The sequence below is a fragment of the Macrobrachium nipponense genome, chromosome 1 (genome assembly GCF_015104395.2).
Source record: "Macrobrachium nipponense isolate FS-2020 chromosome 1, ASM1510439v2, whole genome shotgun sequence".
Taxonomy (NCBI): Eukaryota; Metazoa; Arthropoda; class Malacostraca; order Decapoda; family Palaemonidae; genus Macrobrachium; species Macrobrachium nipponense.
Window position 1 is genome coordinate 170,513,671 of NC_087200.1, and position 17,965 is coordinate 170,531,635.

Below are 17,965 nucleotides of genomic sequence, written 5' to 3' on the forward strand. Positions count from 1 at the left end.
ATTTTTTTTCATAGGTCTGAGCACGAACGCCATTCCCCAAACTGCCCTTTTGTGAAGGGCGAATACACGCACAATGTTCCATTATCAGTCACACATGCCACTAGCCCAGCTTTGATCCATAGTGAAAGGGCAGAAGAAGTTGCATATATTAGTCACACAAACAGCCACCAGTTCATCGCATCAGCAACGAGACATGGCAGTATTGTAGTTTGGAATACTGTAAAAGAATTAAAAGTAAGTCATTAACACTGATTAGTTTAAATGCTGACAAAGTTTTGTTGTTTTAAGAATTTGTTCCATTTTCCTGAAGGTCTGTTGTTATATAGGATTTTCTGAGTATCTTATGACAATTTTTTTAAAGAAAATATTTGCCAGAGGATGCAATTGAATACTGTTGCCCACAGAATTCAGTAGCAGAATTTTTTTTTTTAGGGAAACTTGACCTTGCAGGAAAAGAAATGGAAACATGCCTTGAAATGGTATTTTTTGTACTTTGTATTAAGGCTAAATTGTCAAACCAGTTGATTGTAAATTAAAAAATTTAACTAGCTCCCAGGACTAGGTTTACATATGCAGCATTATAATTCTTGTGTTGAGCACAGAGATGGTTATTTTTATTGTGTAAGCTCTTAAAAGATATAGTGTACTATAGTAATTTCCTCACCAGCCTATACTTAATACTTTTCACATTTTACTTTATTCCAGTTACTAATGGTATTTTGCACTGAATTTCCCGTTACAGAAAGAAGTTAGTTTTTCAATTGATCCTTCCGATTCAACAATTTTAGACAAGCATTTCTCAGACACCATAGGGTACACAGATGTTCCCCTGCAACCCCCTGTTCCCCGTGAGGCATGGGTCTGGGGAGAAGATGAACAAAATGGTTCTGTTGGCACTGAAGACAATGTTGATCTCCCTGGACCTTGTTCTGAAACTGATGCACAAGTCACTGTTACTGCTGACACTGATGCTGTTGTGCAATCACCTGTCCCTTCTTCACCAACGCTACCCCCTACCTCTCCACCCTCTCCACCAGCACCAGTTTCACAGGTGGTAGAATTGCCCCTGGATGATATAGCTGTTGGTGAGTTGGATCCTCAAGGATAATGTATGATGGAATTGGGTTTTGCAATATAATGTAGCATTATTTTTTTTTTTTTGGACATCTTTGTATGCATGTGATTTTAAATGTTAATAATTTCTCACAATGCATTATTTATGTAAATGGGTATTGCGATAGCTACCATAAGATTTTTTTTTCATTGAAAAAATGGGAAATATTAATCGGGTGTCTTTGTTGTTGTGCTCCATACGCAAGTAACTTGTAAACAGACATTTATTGGCATGAAGTCAAATGCTATTACATCGCCAACGGTGCAAAACTTTTTTGACCCATAATAGTATTCCTTCTAAATGTACATAATCTTGATTGATCTTAGTCATTAATTTGATTTTTGTTTTTCAGATGAACTCTTTGCTCCTCCGCGTCCCTCACATGACGTAAGGGTATCATCTCTGTGTGTATTGGCAGATCCTAATGAAGTATCTCAGAGGTACAAGGGTGCAGCAATTGCCTTGACATCATCTGCACGGTCTAGCTTGGTCGTTGGGGTGGGATTGAGACGTTATGAATTGTTTGGGGCATCAAGTGGAGACCGTCAGGAAACTTGTGATGTAGGATTAGTCCAGGTGTTAAATAATGTTAATCAGGCTAGCCAAAGAGAAGCTGAAAGTTTAGATATAATGAAATTAGATTCTTCTAGACGAGGCTCAACAGAGGAAGACATTGAATCTGATTGTGTGGCAGTGCCGTCAAAGTCTGCGTCATTGAGTGAGTCTGCCATTGTATCAACATCTGTATCCAGTGGCCAGCAGAACTTTGTGCCCTATTTGCTTGTTTATGATCTGAATGTGAAGGTGTCACAGTCAACTACAAGCAATAAAGTGGCCACAAAATCTATCAATCAGGGACCCTATAAAAAATCCACTGTGAAGGTTGGAACATTTGGGGATGCTACAATTATACCACACCCTAAGGCAAAACTTCTGTGGTCTAATCCTTTAGCTAATGACTTGTTTTTTACACCCCCAAACTTATTTGTCAAAAGTAAAGGTACATCCCAAGTGGGGACAACTTGTATTCCTAAGTCTAAAGCCAAAGATAATGTGGTGTCAACTACAACATCCGAGCCGGACTCCAAGAATGACATTTTAAAGAAGGAACCCAAGTGCATTCAGTGTATTCCTTTGCCACATAAGTTAAATAGTGTCAAGCTTCATTTAACAGTGGACCAAATAGTTCCCACTCCTTGTGGGGAGTATATTGTAGTGACACTGAGCACGAGTGATGGCCTATTAAACTGTGGTAATAGTTCTGGAAGCGCACCCACAGACAGTGGTAGTGATGGTGCTGTTGGGGGAGTGAGGGAAGTTTATGGTGCTGTTATAGTGTATCGAGTGTATCGTGGTGGTGAAGTTGTCAGCTTGCAAGAAGAACCTTTGAATACGAGACTCTTAACTTCGTGGGAATTGGTGACCAAGAAATTATTGATGTTGCCTCCAGAGGTTTGTGTTCTTAATTGTCTTCATTATTGCTGCTTTTTAAGAATTTCTCATTATTTAAAGTGATATATAACTGACTTTGACAATACAGTAGCTCACTGATGTAGCAAATTAATGCGTCCGAGCCTACACTGTGATAAAAAAGTAATAATTTGCAAAAATTACAAGTACAACTATATTTATGGTATGTAATGATGATTTAAATCAAGGTTGTTTTGCTTGGTGTATCGATTACAGTATATTGCAAGTATTATTATCATTTTAGTACTGTATTAGTATAGAATATAAATGTCACTGTACACCATTAGCATTTGATATTGTTTGCATTCTCAAAATCTTGGCAAATTGAGTACTACAGACATCTACATTGCCATTAGTTGCTAGAAGAAATATAATCCAATTGTACTGTATCTAATCATATTGCATTCACAATGGTTATTTGCCATTAGTATTCTGGTTTTGTTTACAATATTAAAATAATCAGGTGATTGCGTTTTACCGCCATCATTGCTGTCTTTAGTTGCCGAATGGAACTACGGTATATTTCCGCACATATGCCGAATGGAACTACGGTATATTTCCGCACATAAGACAACCTTTAACTCCAAAAATTCACCCCTAAAAAATGGGTGTCATTTTATACTACAATTCATAAAAATCAATCCTTTAATTAAGATGTGTATCAGTAGGCTAGCCTCGCCCTGGGTGCAATAACCACATACATGATGATTCACTATGAAATAAACTGATAATGAAGGTAATAAAACCATTTTTGCCTTATATATTATTGGCATATCTTCTTAACAAATAGCCTATTTGAGGAATAATTATATATCAATAAAACCAACTTCTATCTGTGCGATCCCAGCTGAGAAATTAAACATCGAATTTATATTTTCACATTCCCCCATGCTTTAATAACAAAATTGCAGCAAACTTCAGGTGAGGCAGCTCGCTAAGCTGTTTTGTAACTGTTTAGAACAATTCAGTCACATGAACGATAATTTTGTACGATAATTATCATTCATTATTGTATTGTTAGTGGTTGTTTGAGAATAGCGATGAAACATGAACAAAACAATGGTTTCCCTGTTAGGCCACGTGATGAAATGTAAACAAAACAATGGTTTCCCTTTTAGGCCACATATGTATGAAAAACACAATATAGAATTGCCTTTGTTAAACCCAGCTTTAATAATTTACAAAAGGAATGTATCTGAATTAAGTTCCATTTGACAACTAAAGACATTGATGATATCAGTACAGTGTGATCAGCTGATTATTTTAAGAGTGAAAAAAACGAGAATGCAAATGGCGCATCATCACTGTTCTTATACTGGCAGGCCCCAGTTACTAGCGGACTTGGTTAATGGCGATCCAGTTGTATGGCGCTTGTCTAGCGACGTAAAATTGGGGATTTATGGCGCCATAACAGGCCAAGTTTGGGTTATCAGCGCCGATAATAGAGTTATGGCACCGTAACACCTAACAGAGGCGTCATTAACCGAAACTTGGCACCATAAGCGCCATAAATCACAGAGTTTCGGTTAATGGCAGTTTTCGATTATCAGCACCCTGGCAAGAACGGAACCCTGCCAATAACCAGGGACTGCCTGTATTGAAATAGGCACAATAATAAATACAATATGAGTAGATACAGTTAAACTAAGTTTTATTAAAATTATCATTTTTCTCAATACAACTATTATTCAACTTTTACAAGTGGATATCTATCAGTGTAACAATTTAACAAGGCAACACAGGCAGTCCTGGTTATCAACAGAGTTGGTAAAATCAGCAATTTATGGTGCTATGACGGGCTGAGTTTTGGTTATTGGGGTGCTGATAATAGAGTTATAGTGCCATTAACTAAAACTGCACCATTAATCACCAAGTGTCGGTTAATGGTGGCTTTTGCTTATCAGGCCCCTGCCAAGAGCAGAACCCATGCCGATACTAATACTAATGATACTCCTGCAACCTCCACTAAAAAAAACTCCATTTTTTAGAATTATTATGGATGAAGCCTTTATTGACAAACTACTGAATTGAGAATCAGCTGATTACTGATGTCATTTACCATAACTAGCTCCATTAAATTAGCAAGTAGTTAAACACTGCCGATTCTCAATAGTGGCTTCCATTAGTAAAATTAAATACATTTTTCTTCATCCCTCATGCAGTGGAGATCTCGAGAAAGAATACTAGTGAGTTAAAGCTGCAGGGTATAGCTGAGGCTGAATAAAATGAATAATGGGCAGGCGAAAGTGATGTTTGTAACTGGAGAAATTGCACCATATGCTTATACAATGAAGTAATATGTGCAGATTTTCAACCAAACTTCATCAATTAACAAGAAAAGTTATCGGAATTATAGCTCCTCTAATAACTGGTGGCAATGAAGATATCGATAATACTCAATCAGCTGAGATTTTGAGAATGTAAACAATATCAAATGCAAATGTACATGATGTTTATATTCTGTATTACAGTAACAATGTGATAATAGTAATAGTAGCAGTTTAATTGGACACAACAGTAAAACAACCTTTAAGTCATCATTATTATGGGTATATTTGTAATGTTTAATTTTTGCAAATAATCACTTTTCTCCAAAAAACATTAGGCTTTGTAATTTAGAAGTCGTCTTCTACTGCAGATATGAGATAAATTCATGATAATTTGCCATGAGTTTTTACCTTGTCTTATATAAAGGTCGTCTTATACAAGGAAATATATGGTACAAAGAGTGTTATTTGTCTGAAGAAACTTTACCCGTAAAGTAATTTAAAAGCATTATTATTAATGTATGAACTGTTGGACAGTAAAAGCTTTAGCATAATTTTTAGAGTTGAAAGTAATGCAAATTAATAAAGAAACAGTTCAGTGCTCGATCTGGGGACAAAAACCCTCAAATTATTATTTCCATTTTGCACCAATATATATCCAGAGGTATATGACGTACTGCAGTTTGTTATATCAGTGAGCTACAATACTCTATTTCCTCAAAGCATTAAAAGGGCTTAGAAATTTCTTTACACTTTGGAAATTTGATGGCCAGCTCTGTTTATTTTTAAAAATGGTTAAACTGTAAGTGGATGTTAATTTCAGGATAAAATAGGCATTAGTTAAGAAATTGTCATTTCTTGGGTTACCATGTACAGTGCTCCTTGTGAGGGAGTACTGAAGACACTACTACTAGTAAAAGTTCTTTGCAGCATTCTTTCAGCCCCAACTGCAGTGCTTTCTGTTCTAGTATAGATCTTAGCCATCCAACTAAACCAAGGTTACTGTGCTCCAATTTTTATCTTTTATGTTAGGAAAAACTTGATGGGTGATTCATTTGAGTCATGAATATGACTCGCTATACTGAACTTCATTATAATAATAAAAATGGTATACAGTGGACCCCCTGTATTCACGTTCTCCAGAGTCACGTACTCACACATTCACGGATTTCTCTCTGGAATTTTCCCTGCATTATTTGCGGTATTTTTCCATGAGAAATATCCACGAATTCCTGTTTTTTTTTTTATCGATTTCATCATAAAATGCAATTTTTATACATTCAACTTCCCTGGCAGATATATACTTAGCTATAGACTCCGTCGTCCATAGCTAAGTATATATCTGCCAGGTAAGTATGTATAAAACTTTATTTTTGTACATGAACTTCCCTGACAGATATATACTTAGCTATAGTCTCCGACGTTCCCGACAGAATTTCAAATCTCGCGGCACACGCGACAGGTAGGTCAGGTGGTCTACCTTACCCGCCGCTGGGTGGCGGATGTACGAACCACTCCCGTAAGCTTGTCAGATTTTTCTCTGTCGCGGGAACGATAACAACTGTTGTCGGTTCCTCTCGATAGTTTTTCGATTCTCGCTTGCCTGGAGTTAATTTGGACTTCTTTTGGTGACGTATTCGCTTTGTTTGGCTTGGCATACGCTGATTGTGGACCGGTTTGATTTTGATTTTGATTTTCTTTAACGATGTCTGACCTAGATTCGGTAGTTAAAACTTCGGTTTTGTACAAGTAACTTACCCAGCAGATATATACTTAGCTATAGACTCGGTCGTCCCGACAGAATTTCAAAACTCGCGGCACACGCGACAGGTAGGTCAGGTGATCCACCATTCCCGCCGCTGGGTGGCGGGGTCTGGAACTATTCCCGTTTTCTAAGCCATAATTTCTCTGTCGGTTGAACGGACAACACCTATTGTTCGTTCCTCCATCTTGGATTTCAACTCGTTTGCCGAGAATTTGGATTGGTTTTTTGGTGACGTATTCTGTTTTTTCTCTGGCTTGGCATACGCTTATTGTGGACTGTTTTTCGACTTTGGTTTTGACTACTCTTTCACGATGTCTGACGCTAAGGCTTCACCTATGTTTAGAGTTTGCAGTAGGGAAGACTGTAAGGTTAGGCTGCCTAAATCGGCATTGGATCCTCATAGTATTTGCGCTAAATGCAGGGAGAATGAATGTTCTTTTATTAACACCTGTGTGGAATGCGAGAACCTTACGGAGCTTGAATGGAAGGAATTATCATCATATGTTAGGAAGCTTGAGAGAAATAGAGTGAGAAAGGCTTCAGCTAGGTCATCTAGTAGATCTTGCTCCTTAGAACAAGAAATTAACTCTCCTTCTAACAATTTTCCCTTAGCCTCAGCTGCTTCTCCCTGTTCTGAATCCAAAGATTCTTCGTCAGAGAGGGAAAATGTAAAAGCTTCAATTAAGAAACTTCAAGCTCAGCTACGAGCTCTAAACCAAGGTAAGAGTGGTGATAGTGATTTGTGCAGTGTCCCCAGTGCAGTGGAGGGGGCGTCTGACCGGTTCCTCATTGCTCCTAGGCCTAGACCTCTTCCAAACTCCCAGGACCAGGGGAGGAGGAATGTCGAAAGCCGCAGGGAGGATGCAGAACATCCCCAACGGTCAGGCGTCCCTTCGGCAGATCCTGTTGTTAAGTCCCAGGCTGCCTCGGATTGCCGCAGAAAAGGCGTCCTAAAGGAGTGTTTTTCGGCCTCAGACTCTTCCTCTCCTAAACGAGGATGGAGTTCGGCCTCCCTTTCGCGCCCTTTGAAGAGAGCCTGGAAGGCGCCTAAAGGAGACGCGGCTGACTCCAGCCCAGAGCGTTTTCCCGAGGATTGGCCTTCGGGACCTAAGAAGGCTAGACAAGAGGAGCCTGCTCTTCAGGATCCGACCAAGAAGTTTTTGGTTAATCTGCAAGAGCAGTTAGCTTCGCTCGTAGGCTCTTTTGCTAAGGACTCTACAAGGAGGAAGGATGTCTCGCTCCCGGTTAAGAGTTCCGCTAAGCGTCCTGCTTCGTATAGGAGAGAACTCTCACGATCTCCAGGGCGTTTATCGCCTTCGTCGAGAGACTCGTCTGATAGGAGTTGTTCTCCTGAGAGAAGAGCCCTTTCGCCCTATAGGCTGTCTTCCCCGAAGCGCCCTCTGAGACGCAGCGAATCGAACAGAAGTCTCGATCGGTTTAGGTGCAAGGAACCGGAAAACCGATTTAGGTATCAGGATCCCTTGGGTCTTCAGGACCAGGAGCCAGACAGGCGCAAAGAGGCAGCAAGACGCAAGAAAGGGCGTCAAGAGCCTCTTAGAACACAGGATTCAGGACGTCAGGATTCTGCTAGAAGGCAGGAATCAGGACGCTATGAGCCAGGACGCCATGAGTCAGGGCGCCAGGAGTCAGTGCGCCAGGAGTCAGGGCGCCAGGAGTCAGGGCGTCAGGAGTCAGGGCGCCAGGAGTTAGGACGCCAGAAAACAGGACGCCAGGAGTACGTTAGGCGTCAAGTGTTAGGGCGCCAAGAGCCTGTTAAGCGTCAGGAATCAGGACGCGGGGATCTTTTCAAGCGCCCTGAATCAGGACGCCAGGAGCCTAGCAAGCGCCACGAACCTGACGAACCTAGACAACAAGAGTCTAGTAGGCACAAGAGTGTTTCCGACAGACAGGAGCCTCACTCTTCGTATAGGAGTGCTAATGTTCCGCGCTCCCCTTCTCGGGAAAGGAGTTCTTCTCCCGGGAAGAGCCAGATCACTCCAAAACGATCTCCTTCTGTAGATCAGTTGGACCAGGTATCGGAAGACGAAGAGCCAGTAGATGTAGCAGTTTCTGACTACAAGAGACTTTCTCTTTTGCTGCTAAAGGAGTTCGGAGACTCCCTTCATCCTGCGGACCCTCCTTCACCAGGATCGTTGATGTCCAGCACTAAAGCTCTCAAATCGTCTTCCTTCGTCAAGATGCGCCCCGCCCTTTGTATGAAAAAGGCATTAAAAACTTTTTCAGAGTGGTTGACTTCCAGAAGGGAAGCGGGCAAGACAGTTTTTTCCTGCCCTCCTTCCAAGTTAACAGGCAAACCAGGAAGGTGGTACGAGACCAAAGAGCCGATGGGGTTAGGTCTGCCTTCTTCCGCGGATGCGGATTTTGCTTCCTTAGTGGACTCTGCTAGGAGGAAGTCGTTGCTGTCTGCTAAGGCGACTTGGGGCATGTGTGAGCTGGACCACCTTCTAAAGGGCCTCTTTAAAACCCTAGAAGTCTTCAACTTTATGGACTGGGCCTTAGGAGCATTAGCGAAGAGAGCTCAGGACACTGACTTTGTTTCCATGGAGGAACTTTCGAGCGTCCTGGCTTGCCTGGACAGAGCGGTCATGGACGGTTCTGTGGAAGTTGCCTCTCTTTTTGGAACGGGAGTGTTAAAGAAGAGATCTGTCTTTAGCTCTTTCTTAGCAAGAGCAGTATCACCTTTGCAAAGGACATCTCTTCTTTTTGCACCATTATCCCCGCACCTTTTTCCACAAGAGACGGTTAGAGAGGTTTCTAAATCTCTTACGGAGAAGGCAACTCAAGATCTCCTCACGCACTCAGCCAAGAAGTTTAGGCCGGCAGTGCCTATAGAGAAGAAAGAGAGACCCTCTTTTGTTCAGCCCTTTCGAGGTGCCTCCTCTTCTAGAGCCCCTCTTAGAGGTAGAAGACCAGAGAGAAGGAGTAGACCATCTAGAAGGTCCTTCGGGAAGTCTAGATGAGCAGGAAGTCCTCCAGACGAAAGTAGGCGCCAGGCTACTCCACTTTGCCAAAGTCTGGGCGCAGAAGGGAGCGGACTCCTGGTCCCTCTCTATCCTGAAAAAAGGATACTTGATCCCCTTCAGGGAAAATCCTCCCTTGACGACAACTCCAAGGGAGTTAACCGCAAGATACTCGGATCCGGTCCGAAAGCTTGCTATGTTGCAAGCAGTGGAACAGATGATTTCCAAAGAAGCGGTAGAACTGGTTCAAGATCTCCAGTCTCCAGGATTCTACAATCGGCTATTCCTGGTACCGAAAGCATCGGGGGATGGAGACCAGTTCTAGACGTCAGTGCCCTGAATTTCTTTGTCTTGAAGAAGAAATTTTCAATAGAGACGTCTTCCTCTGTTCTATCTGCTCTTCGTCCAGGGGACTGGATGGTGTCCCTGGACCTTCAGGATGCGTATTTCCATGTGCCAATTCATCCGGCAGCAAGGAAGTATCTGAGGTTCATGTTCCAAGGGAAAGTGTTCCAGTTCCGAGCGATGTGCTTCGGACTTTCGACTGCCCCTCAAGTCTTTACGGACATCATGAAGAATGTAGCTTATTGGCTACATCTGGAAGGGATCAGGATCTCGTTATATCTGGACGATTGGCTAATAAGAGCCCAATCGGAGAAAAAATGTCTGGAGGACCTTTTAGTTACTCTAAACGTTGACAAAGTCCTTAGGACTTTTAGTAAATCACGAGAAATCCATGCTGACTCCCCAGCAAAGTATTGTCTATCTGGGGATTCAGATGGATTCTCGGGATTTTCTAGCGTATCCTTCGCAGGAAAGGAGAGAACGCTGCCTAGAAAAGGTGTCAGTCTTCTTAAGGAAAGAACATTGTTCCGCGAGGGAATGGATGAGCTTGCTGGGGACCCTCTCCTCGATGGAACAGTTCGTTTCCTTAGGAAGACTTCACCTACGACCCCTTCAATTTTATCTGAAGGAGAAGTGGGATTGGAAGTCCAACAATCTGGGAGAGACTTTTCCAATCTCGAAACGGATCAAGGAGAATATCTGTTGGTGGTTAGATCCACAGAAACTAAGCAAAGGAATCTCCCTTCGCTTACAGAACCCTCGCCTAGCGTTGTTTGCAGACGCCTCAGATTCAGGGTGGGGAGCGACCCTAGGTTCGCAAGAGGTGTCAGGCATTTGGGAAGGAGAACAAGTGTCCTGGCACATAAACAAGAAAGAGCTAACAGCCATTCATCTAGCTTTGGTTCATTTCGAGGAACAGGTCTCAGGTCTGGGGATTCAGATTCACTCGGACAACACAACAGCCCTCGCTTATATAAAGAAGCAAGGGGGGACGCATTCCTTTTCCCTGTACGAATCAGCAAAGGATCTGCTGATTTGGGCACAGGAAAGGAACATCTCTCTCCTCACAAGGTTTGTGCAGGGAGAGAAAAAAAATGTCCGGGCAGATCTGTTAAGCAGAAAAGAACAAGTCCTACCCACGGAATGGACTCTCAATCCTCAGATTTGCCAACAACTTTGGCATCTGTGGGGAAGGCCCAATATAGACCTGTTCGCGACCAACAAGAATCACAGATTAGAAACCTATTGCTCCCCGATCTCGGATCCTCAAGCAGTAGCAGTAGACAGCTTTCTGCTAGATTGGACGGGCTTGGACGCTTACGCCTTCCCTCCTTTCAAGATAGTAGGAGAAGTATTGAGGAAGTTCGCTTGCTCGGAAGGAACAAGAATGACCCTCATCGCTCCCTTTTGGCCGGCTCTCGATTGGTTCACAGAGGTGCTGGAGTGGTTAGTGGATTTTCCAAGATCGCTTCCACTAAGGAACGATCTTCTCAAACAACCCCACTTCGACAGGTTTCACAAAAACCTCCCCGCTCTAAGTCTGACCGCCTTCAGACTGTCGAAGGACTTGTCAGAGCAAGGGGCTTTTCACGAGAAGTGGCGAAGGCTATTGCAAGAGCCAGAAGAGTCTCCACTTCTAAAGTATATCAGTCGAAGTGGGAGTTGTTTAGAAGATGGTGTAAGGAAAAGAAAATATCCTCCTCCAGTACCTCTGTAACTGAAATCGCAGATTTTCTCCTATATTTGAGAAAAGACTGTAACCTGGCAGTTTCAACAGTGAAGGGTTACAGAAGTATGCTGGCCTCAGTTTTTCGACATAGAGGAATAGATCTGACAAACAATAAAGATCTTCATGACCTTATAAGGTCTTTTGAGACCACGAAAGAACATGTAATCAAGAAGCCTAGCTGGAACTTGGATGTGGTCCTCAAGTTCCTAATGTCGGAAAAATTTGTACCGTCTCACGCAGCTTCGTTTAGAGATTTAACAAGAAAGTCTTTATTCCTTTTTGCGTTAGCAACAGCCAAGAGAGTGAGCGAGTTGCAAGCTTTGGAAGGTAAAGTGGGGTTTAAGAAAGATTCAGCGATTTGCTCCTTTCAACCATTTTTTTCTAGCGAAAAATGAAAATCCCTCAAGCCTTGGCCAAGAAGCTTTGAGATAAAAGGAATATCTTCATTAACAGGGAGAGAACTAGAAAGGACTTTTGTGTCCAGTCAGGGCACTCAAGTTCTACCTGGAGAAGAAGAAGTTGCTGAAAGGTACAGAAGAAAGTCTTTGGTGCTCTGTAAGAGATCCGAAAAGAGCGATTTCTAAGAACGCCCTTACATTCTTCATAAAAGATGTAATAAGGGAAGCTCACCTTAAATGCGAAGAAGAGCATTTCAAGGTTCTCAGAGTGAGAGCTCAGGAAGTGAGAGCCATAGCTACGTCTATGGCATTTCACAAAACATGGTCGCTTCAGACTCTTATAGAGTCGACATTTTGGAGATGTAATTCGGTGTTCGCCTCGAATTACCTAAGAGACGTTAAAATTTTGTACGAAAAGTGCTTTGCTCTGGGAGCGTATGTTTCTGCGAATTCAGTGCTGGGAGAAGGGGCTGAGGCTAATCCTTCCTATTTAGTTTAAGGCTTAAATTACTGTTTATTGGTGGTTGTTTTTATTGGTTAATTGTCAGAGGGAATAGGGACCTCTTACAATTCATAGATTGTAACAAGACTAACATGGTCAGGTGATCGGGATTGCTTCAGTGCTCTTTGTGATTTGTTTAATAACCTTAACTCTGTCATGTAAGAGGGCGAGTCTCCATTGATATGACAAAAGGTCAAGGCTCTACCATGTAAGTGGGTCAGCCCCCATTGGTACGATCCAGTATAGGCTCGGTCGCGTAAGCGGGCTAGCCCCCATTGACACGATCCAAAGAGTTATTCAACCATAGGTTCATTCCTCGTTGAAGCTCTTGAGGCAAGCAGACTCATCGACAGTAGTCATGAAGTCTTCAGCCCAATAAGGTAGGAACTATGGATTATGTTATCCAAGAACATAGGTTGTTTTTTCCCTGTTTTTTAATGTATTTAGTTTAAGTATTATTTTGTTTTGAGCTGTCTCTTGCCCGCCACCAAGGGTGCCAATCAGCTAAGTATATATCTGCTGGGTAAGTTACTTGTACAAAAATGATATTGTTAAGATACAATAAAGTTTTGTACATACTTACCTGGCAGATATATACGATTAATGGCCCACCCAGCCTCCCCTCAGGAGACAGGTGGAAGAGAAATTATGGCTTAGAAAACGGGAATAGTTCCAGACCCCGCCACCCAGCGGCGGGAATGGTGGATCACCTGACCTACCTGTCGCGTGTGCCGCGAGTTTTGAAATTCTGTCGGGACGACCGAGTCTATAGCTAAGTATATATCTGCCAGGTAAGTATGTACAAAACTTTATTGTATCTTAACAATATCATTTTTGTTTAGGGTTTGCGTGAATGAAGGATGTAAGGTGAGGTTGCCGAAAGCTTCGGTAGACCCCCACACGGTTTGCATGAAATGCAGGGGGATTGAATGTTCTTTTGCTAACCCTTGTAGTGAATGTAAGGGATTGAATGAAGAAGAATATAAGGCTCTCTCTTCTTATGTTAGGAAGTTGGAACGTGATAGATAGAGTGCGTAAGGCTTCCTCTAGAAGTTCTAGTAGATCTAGAATGAGTGAGTTGGATGTGGATCCTAATACTAACGTAGAATTAGAACCTTCTTCCCAAGTTGCAGCCCCTGCTCCCCGCACCGAAGCCGAAGATTCGCCTTCGGAGGCGGCAGCTCTGAGAGCCACGATTCGTTCTATGGATCAGAAGATTCGTCAGTTGGAAGGTAAGGAGAGTGTTAGTGATCAGTGCAGTGTCCCCAGTGTTGTGGAGGGTGCGTCTGACCGGCTCCTTAGTGCCTCTAGGCCTAGACCTCTTCCAGACTCCCAGTTCCAGTGGAGTAGGAAAGCCGCAAGAGGGCTAGGGAGAACCCCCACCGGTCAGGCGTCCCCTCGGCAGATCCTGAAGTACGCTCCCAGGCTGCCTCGGATCGCTACAAGAAGGAGCTACTACGCCAATGCTTCTCCTCTTCGTCGTCTCCCTCTCCGAAGAGAGGTTGGAACTCCCCGGATGCGTCGCGCCCGTTGAAGAGGGCTTGGAAGGCTCCCTGCAGTCCTTTGGCTTCTAGTCCGGAGGTTTTCCCGGAAGAATCGTCGGTGGAGGCGAAGAAACCCAAGAAATCCTGTGATCGTTCTTCTTCTCGCGCTCCGCGCTCGGCGCCTGCTTCCGAGGAAGAACAACAAGATTCGCCTACGAGAGTACTCGCGGGACTTCAAGCTCAGATCACGGCGCTAGCAGACTCTCTAGCAGTTAGATCACGTAGGAAGAAGGACGTTTCTCTTCCGATCAAGAGATCTAGGCGCCGCTCTTCAGAGGATCGTTCTCCTCGTTTTAGGCGTTCTCCGTTCATATGGGGAGGTTTCGTATGAAGGTAGGGGCTCGCGTGAGCGCCCTCTCTCCGCCCTGGCTCTCTTTCGACTTCAAGGCGCCAAACATCGGTAGGACGCTCTATGGAGAAAGAAGTTTTTTCTCCAGATTGGATTCCCGCTTCCGGTAAGCGCACTGCACCTGCCTCATCACGCTATTTCTTCAACTCCCTCTCGCGTGAGACTTCTCCTCAGCAGCCTCAAGATTCTAGAAGGCGCCCTTATGCAAGTAGGCGGTTCTTCGTCCAGATGTTACTCTCCTCGAGTGTCGGATCGTGACTTCTCTCCTGACAGGCATCAAGAGTCTGGTAGGAGTCGTGTGCATGATAGACGGCCTGCTGTTAGCCGCTCCCGCAAGGTAGGCGCCAAGAGCCTACTGCACATCGATCTCCTCGTAGGGGAAACGCTCGTCTCTTTTAAGGCGTCATACTCCTGATTATTCTCCTCGGGGCAGACAACAAGAGTCTTTCAAGCGCCCTTCTCCGTGGTAGGCGCGCTCCCGCTTAGGCGCACTTCTCCTGACCGTTTGTCTCTTGGTAGACAACAGGAATCTCGGAAGCGCCCTTCTCCAAGTAGGCGCTCGTTAGCTTTGAAGCGCCCTTCTCCTGAATGTTACCCTCTTGTTAGACGTCAAAGTCTCGCAAGCAGCCTTCTCCTAGTAGGCGCATTTCGCCTTCCAGTCGAACTTCCGTTGATCGTACGCAACTGGACAGGTATGGAGAGCCGCGCAAGCGCTCTGCTCTCGATAGGCGCAAAGAGTATAGTAGGCGCTCGCCTCCTCGTAAGCGCCCTGTGGATATTTTCCGAGGTTCTCGGAGTAGGAGCCCTACCTCTCCTTCGGCTGAGATTCCGTCTACCTCGAAGAGGGAGTCTCATCGTAGACATCCCAGATCTTCTCTTCATTCTCCAGTGGATGTGAACTCTTCTAAGAGAGGGCGTTCTCCAACCTCTCGCTCAACTCCTACTAGGCATCCCTTCGTCACCTAAGGAATCTTCCGCGCTCGCCTCGACAAGACGTCCTAGAAGGTTCGGATGAGGAACCGAACACTTCTGCTGCTGTGTCTTCTTACAAGAAGCTTACAGAGCTACTTTTGCAAGTTTTGGGGATTCCCTTTCTCCTACGGCTCCTCCTTCTCCTCTCTCACTTTTTTCAACGGTGAAGACAGCGAAGAGTTCTTCTTGTGTGAGGATGAAGCAACTCTTTCTATGAAGAAGGCACTGAGGAGTTTTGGTTCCTGGATGGCTTCCAAAGAAGAAGCGGGGAAAACGATGTTCGCTTTTCCTCCTTCGAAGTTTATCAGGACGCGCTGGTTCTGGTACGAAAAACAGGAGAGTCCTTAGGATTGTGGGGTCTACCGTCTTCGGCTGATTCGGATTTTTCGGCGCTGGTAGATTCGACAAGGAGAACTGCCCTTAACTCTGCTAAGATGACTTGGGCAATGAATGAATTGGATCACATGCTCAAAGGCATGTTTAGAGTGCTAGAAGTATTTAACTTCCTTGATTGGTCGTTGGGAGTCCTAGCCAAGAAAATTGAAGTGCCAGAGTCAATTTCGCCAGAAGATCTTATGTGTGTTTTGTCTTGTATGGACAAGTTGGTAAGAGACGGAGCGAGTGAAATCGCCTCCCTGTATGGGGCCGGGATCGTGAAGAAGAGGTCGGTTTATTGTTCCTTCTTAACGAAGTCTGTCTCCCATGCCCAGAGGTCTTCTTTGCTGTTTGCTCCTCTGTCTGCTCAGTTGTTCCCTAAACATCGAGTGCAGGACATTTCAAGATCACTTTCGGCCAAAGCCACCCAGGACCTTTTGGCACAGTCGGCAAGAAAACCTCGCCCTTCCTTCCCTACCAAGGCTAAGAAGGAAAAAGCAAGTGTTCGAGAACCCTTTCGGGGAGGGGCGTCTTCATCAAGAACCTCTACGTTTAGAGGTCGTAGACCTTCAAGAAGGGGTAAGACTTTCGCCAAGTCTGTTAAAGCCCCCAAATAACTTGCAAGTCCTTCAAACAACGGTGGGCGCCAGACTCTTAGAGTTTGCAGAAGTCTGGGCCCAAAAAGGGGCGGATCCTTGGCCCACCCTTTCTATTTTGAGGAGAGGTTACCTCATCCCTTTCGTCGAAAGACCTCCCTTGACGACCATCCCAAGGGAACTGACGGCCAGGTACAGAGACCCCATCATGAATCAAGCTCTCCATCTAGCAGTAATCAGATGCTGGAGAAGGGGGCTATCGAACTAGTGACAGACCATCATTCATCGGGCTTCTACAACCGCCTTTTCCTAGTTCCGAAGTCCTCAGGGGGATGGAGACCGGTGTTGGATGTAAGCGCCCTGAACTTCTTCGTAGAAAAGAAGAAGTTCACGATGGAAACGCCTTCATCAGTGCTGGCAGCACTTCGTCCAGGGGACTGGATGGTTTCCTTGGATTTACAGGACGCTTACTTCCACGTACCGATCCATCCTTCCTCGAGGAAGTTTCTCAGATTCATGATGAGGGGGAAAATTTTTCAGTTCAGGGCTCTGTGTTTCGGCCTCTCGACGGCCCCCTCAAGTGTTTCACGGGGATTTTGAGGAATGTGGCTCAATGGCTTCATTTGAAAGGGGTGAGGATATCCATGTACCTCGACGATTGGCTAATAAGTGCCAATTCAGAAGATCGTTGTTTGAAGGACTTACAAGTAACTTTAGAATTGACGAAGGCTTTGGGACTTCTCGTCATTTCAAGAAGTCGTCACTAATTTCCCCCTTGAGCAAGAGTGTGTGTATCTCGGGATACAAGATGAACTCTCTGAGTTTTCGGGCTTTTCCCTCCTGCAGGAAAGGATAGCCCGAGGATTCGAGAGAGTAACAACCTTCTTAGGGAAAGAAGTATGCACAGTGAGAGGGAGTGGATGAGTCTGCTGGGGACGCTCTCCTCGCTGGAGCAATTCGTTTCCCTAGGAAGGTTGCACCTGAGACCGCTCCAATTCTTTCTTCATCGGAATTGGAGTCGTCGTTCTCAGGATTTGACGTTCTCCCTGTCGTTATCCCAGGACATCAAGAAACATCTCTTATGGTGGACAGATCCCAACCTCTTTGCGAAGGGACTGTCTCTTCAATCACAGACCCCCAACCTGGTGTTGTTCTCCGACGCGTCGGACCACGGGGTGGGGTGCAACTCTGGGAACCAGCGAAGTGTCAGGTACCTGGGTGGGGGACCAGGTAGCCTGGCACATCAACAGAAAGGAGTTGATGGCTGTGTGGTTGGCTCTGAAGGCTTTCGAGCCCAAAGTCAGAAGATCGGTAGTGCAGGTCAACGCGGACAACACTACAGCTCTGGCATATATCAGGAAACAGGGGGGGACGCATTCCTTCTCCCTGTACGAGACAGCAAGAGACCTTCTTCTGTGGGCAGAAGAAAGAGGAATCAAGCTTCTCACCAGGTTTCGTGCAGGGATGAAAGGTAAAGGAATGTAAGAGCAGATCTCCTCAGCAGGAAAGATCAGGTCCTTCCCACAGAGTGGACCCTTCATCTGGATGTATGCCAGAG

At 44.5% G+C, this 17,965-nt stretch overlaps 1 protein-coding gene across 7 annotated transcripts in view; it reads left to right on the forward strand.

The window, feature by feature from the left end:
• LOC135219822 (baculoviral IAP repeat-containing protein 6-like) overlaps positions 1–17,965 on the forward strand; it is a gene marked incomplete at its 3' end in the record, with an annotated part of 560,877 nt that overhangs the window by 105,048 nt on the left and 437,864 nt on the right. For all 7 annotated transcript variants that reach the window (XM_064256914.1, XM_064256918.1, XM_064256921.1 and 4 more), the window contains 3 exon segments: positions 15–234; positions 743–1,085; positions 1,467–2,566. In XM_064256914.1, coding sequence (XP_064112984.1) covers positions 15–234; positions 743–1,085; positions 1,467–2,566 — 1,663 coding nt within the window.